General features: G+C 34.0%; 1 protein-coding gene across 1 annotated transcript in view; it reads left to right on the forward strand.

Annotated features, from left to right (window-relative positions):
- The window catches only part of LOC106883875 (A disintegrin and metalloproteinase with thrombospondin motifs 9), an 85019-nt gene that overhangs the window by 65481 nt on the left and 14538 nt on the right, over positions 1-5000 (forward strand). The window contains exons 31-33 of the mRNA XM_052972799.1: positions 770-902; positions 2094-2185; positions 3819-3907. Coding sequence (XP_052828759.1) covers positions 770-902; positions 2094-2185; positions 3819-3907 — 314 coding nt within the window. The remainder of the gene's footprint in view (positions 1-769; positions 903-2093; positions 2186-3818; positions 3908-5000) is intronic.

Below are 5000 nucleotides of genomic sequence, written 5' to 3' on the forward strand. Positions count from 1 at the left end.
GCCTGCTCGTGAAATTAACGTGCAAGTGGCTGAGCACTCCACAGACACGTGTACCCTTAATGTAGTTCTCGGGGATATTCAGCGTGACACAGTGTGACAAGACAGACCCTTTGAATTACAGGCACAACAGAAACAGGAAGTAAGAGTGAGAGAAAGTTGTGGTGGAAGAGTACAGCAGGGTTCGCCACCATCCCCTGCCGGAGCCTCGTGGAGCTTTAGGTGTTTTTGCTCAATAAACACTCACAATGCCCGGTCTGGGAATCGAAACCGCGATCCTATGACCACGAGTCCGCTGCCCTAACCACTGGACCATTGCGCCTCCACATTAAATATAAAGGTGGACATAAGTAGTAATTGCATTCCTGTTCAGTAGACTATATTGTAAACATTTTTTGCTAACACTGTGTGTACAGACAGCTGTAAACACTTTGTCTTTATATATAATATCTTTGTGCTCAGGGAAAGTGGGATCTGCTAGATTAGTTTTTACCCTTAGTTGGAATTTTTTCAGTGACTTAGTACTCTTTAAAAGTCCACAAAGACACTGATTATAAACGTACTATTACTAAAGGCTTAAATAAATTGTATAGGCCAGTTTGCATTATGTAACACATTCTAGAAAGTTAATAAAAGATTCTTTAAATTCTCTACTTTTTTGGGGGAGAATTTTACTCAGTGTTACAATGCTATTTACATCCTTATTACAAATGTTATTTATTTTCCTGACCTATCCAGTGTTAACTTAGTTTTGTGTTATTTTTCTTAATAGTGTCCGGACGTTTGTGGAATCCAGGAGGTTAACAGAAGAGTGACCTGCATAGATAAATCTGGCCGAGAATATCCTTCCTCAAACTGTAAAGATACTGCTCCAGTATCAAAACGAATATGTCCAAGTAAAAGATGTAAGTTGAATTTTCATTTTAATTCTAATTCACTTTATCTAATTTAAATTTAATGAGACTATAATCAAGATAAACAAATTTTTATCAGTATTTCAACTTGCCTTTATGTCTAGGATTTATGCTGAATAGTTGCTAATGAAGTGACTGTTACTGACATATAAATATTGGTTTCAAATTTTGGCACAACGCCAGCAATTTCGAAGGAGTGGATAAGTTGATTATATCAACCCCAATACTCAACTGGTACTTATTTTATTGATCATGGAAGGGATGAAAGATAAAGTTGACCTCAGGAGAATTTGAACTCAAAGTGTTAAGATGGACAAAATGCCGCTGAGCATTTTGCCCAGTGTATTAATGATTCTGCCAATATTTATACTATCACATAAATATTGACAGTAGCTGTTACAAATTTAAATAATGAAAGAGGATGACTACGAACATGACAATAATGTTGTTTTATTTCAACAACTGTAATGATTACAATAACATCAGCAAATACTTTTGATACTTACTCCTTTTCTTAACTTTCTTGCAAATAAACTTTCTCTTGAGTTAATGTTACCACTCTAGTATATCATATTCAATTTGCTCTTATTTAATTACTATAGAACAATGCCTGCTTATTAAACAAACACTGTGGGTCAATAGTTAAAAGTACATATGGTAATAGTATAATAAGGAAGATTTAAGTGCACTGGACTTCTTAGAAGAGATTCAGTATGCCTTAAGTAAGTAGCCACAGTACTGTATCAGGATGCATATCAGTACACTGTTTTGCAGGTTTCTCAAACACCTCTGAAGAAGCAGATGCAAAACAGCTTGATACTAATGATTGTAATGGACAGAGTAGAGGATGTTGGAGATGGGAAAATTTATGACATATGTCTTATTTGCCCAAGTCCTTTCATGGACACAATTCACAAAAGTTAACATTCTGTTGAGGGGGAGATATGTTTTCCGAATGCATAAAACGTTGAAAACTGACTACAAAAAATTTTTTTTAGATAGATAGAATTCTGTAATCCATGTAAAAACATTAATCCATGAATTATTATTAATTCATCATGTAAAAATGTGTCGAAATTTAAGGTGACTTTTTAAAAAATTTTTTAATCACTTTTCCCTAATGATTTGTTCCAAATTCTAATTGATTATAATTGTTGTTTTCTCTCACATTTAAATATCTAGGTTTTGTTTCTTCATGCCAAGAATTAAGAGATACAACATCCATTAGACAAGATAGCACTTACCGACTGCTTATCAGAGGAAAACTTGTCCCGGTAAATTGTTTTTGAACATTTCAATTTGTTGCTTGCATAAGCTTATTTCAAAGTCATCTCCTCTCTCTTAAACTTCTCTTAATTCTGTCAAGTTCACAGCTTCTGAGAGTCTTTTGAATATCAGCTAAAGTCAATGCCTATATGTTAAAAAAAAAAACAATGATCTTTTATCTTTAATCTTTTTCTTTTTTCAGTCATTAGCTTGTGGCCATGCTGGGGCACTGCCTTGAAGAATTCTTAGTCAAATGTATCAACCCCAGTACTTATTTTCTTTTTAAACCTAGTATTTATTCTGTCAGTCTCTGTTGTCAAATCACTAAGTTGTGGGGATGTAAACACACCAACACCAGTTGTCAAGCGGTGGGGAGGAACAAACACACACACATATATATACTCTGAAATGCAGTATTGACCCAACATGATAGTTTCACCAAAGGAAAAAGATGAAGATTTTAGCTGTGTTTTGGTGAAATGTAGGAGAAGTGCAGTGTTATCTGTGCATTCTCTTCATTTGCAATGACTATGTTAGTACATTTGTATGAGGTCAGATTATTATGTGTATCAGTTATCTTAGGACAGAATTAATCAAGTATATATTGTTTTAATTATTGAAAATTATCAAAAAGAAGGATCCCCTCACATTATCAAAACTGGTGAGACGGTTAGTTCTGAGGTCTTCAAATTCAACCAAAGTGATATAGGGAACAAAATATTATAGGATCCTATCTAAAATTTATGAAAAATAAATTACTGTTCAAGTGATGATTGGTTGATATTTAAGTAGGTAGGAAAATTAGTTTCAGTATATTTTGTTAGAAACTACTGACTTGCATATCTAAAATTTTAGGGATATTTTCAGATATATAATAATTTCTTTTTACTACATTCTATAATATATGGAAGAGTCAGGAATATTTGTCATGTATTTCTATATTTCAGGGGCTAAGACCCCTTCTTCAGGAAATTTTTGGCAACATGTAGCAATCCTCTGTGAAAATTTGTCCCAAAACTTGAGACTTCTAATGACTAAATTGTGCATCATAATTATAGAGTTTCAGGTCCACATGCTCTGTCTGCCACCATACTGTCTAACAGGTCTGCTCTCATATGCTGTCCACTGCCAACTGACTGCTCGCACCTCACCGACCTCGCATACCCACCGCGGCCCTTCCAGTGGGACCACTTCCGACAGGACAGGCATACTCCCTCACTTCCAGTCCTTCCCTACAACACAGCCTGGCTCATAACACCACAACTTTTAAATTTTATTTTGCCTCGAATGTATCATTGCTGTAGCATTTGACACATTGAGCAAATTTTTCAATCAAAAACTCCACTCCTTAAATAAGGAAAAATTATAAGTGCAAAAAAAATATATATTGTTTCCTTGAAGAAACTTCAACTGTAAACAAATAGAAAGCAAAACATTAAAAATTCAATAAATGGATAAAATTTCATTCCATTTTTTACAAAAACCTTAAGATAATCTAAAATCCATACTTAGCTTTAATTTATTTTACAGGGAAAATTAACTACAAACTTTTATAATAATCAAGATATTTTAATAATTTAACATACAGTGGTAAATTTTTCATCCTCTTACTGAATGGTATTACTTTTATTTTACATCTAGATTTACTGCAATAAAATGAAAAAGAATCCTGTTGAATACATTACTCTACAATCTCCTGAAGAAAACTTCTCAGAAATCTATGAGAAACGGTGAGTTTGTTGTCAGAAAACAGTTTTAGAATTCTGTAATTGTTTAGTGATGAAAACATTGATATATGACTAAGTGCAACTAACAGATCTTATTTCTAGATATGCCATGCCCCTGCTTAACTGAGGACCATACTGTACATTCCAACATGCAATGGTTAATCATGCATAGTGCAGTGAGACACTCTGGACAAGTATCTCCACTACTTTACCTACGTCTATCCACCTGTAAATTCTGTTAATAGTTACAATAGTTGTGGCTAGAGTGCAGGTTGAGATGGTCTCAATCCAAATGTGACAGATGCTGACCCCACTGTACTTATCATTGGTACTTATTGTGAACTTACACATGCATAGTTTTAATTTTGAGAGATACCAAATTATCTGAGATTATATTTTGCAATTGACTGGTCATTTCTCCAGTGAGGGGATTTATCTGGTATCTGCTTTATATCATGAATATTGAGAGCTTATTATAGTTTTTCAACCCTGGATCATCCCTGATTGAGCAGACATATGATCTCATCATTGTTCAAATGGTGCAAGGACTACATTATTCAGTATGTTCTTAAGATAGTAGTGTTTGATTTGAGAGAGATTTAGTTGCTCTTTGTAGCAGATTGAGTGCTTGTGTAGAGGCTTCCTCATTGGCTTATGATGAAAGGTTGAGCATTGATAAATAAATAAAAAAATAGGGTTGTGAGTCACTATTTTATCTATTGTGCTATTATGTAGATAACTGCCTACGTTTACCTAACTGACAAGCTTATGAGAGTTTGGTGATAAAAAGAGATTCACTTGGGGGAAAAGAATTCCACTCCAAGCAAACACATGTTAACAAAGAGAAATTATTTTCGTAATTAAACTAAATAGCATTCATAATGGCTTCTGCTTTAGGCATGAGGCTAGCAATTTTAAGGGAAGTAGATTAGTTGATGCTATCTATGCCATTGCTAACTTGATACTTTATTTTATTGATCTCAGAGAGATGAAAGGCAAAGGTGACTTAGGCAGAATTTGAACTCAGGAAAAATACAACCAAGGCATTTTCACTAACAATTCTTCCAGTTTATCACCTTATAATGCAAATAGTTTC

The sequence above is a fragment of the Octopus bimaculoides genome, chromosome 1 (assembly GCF_001194135.2).
Source record: "Octopus bimaculoides isolate UCB-OBI-ISO-001 chromosome 1, ASM119413v2, whole genome shotgun sequence".
NCBI classification, from domain to species: domain Eukaryota; kingdom Metazoa; phylum Mollusca; class Cephalopoda; order Octopoda; family Octopodidae; genus Octopus; species Octopus bimaculoides.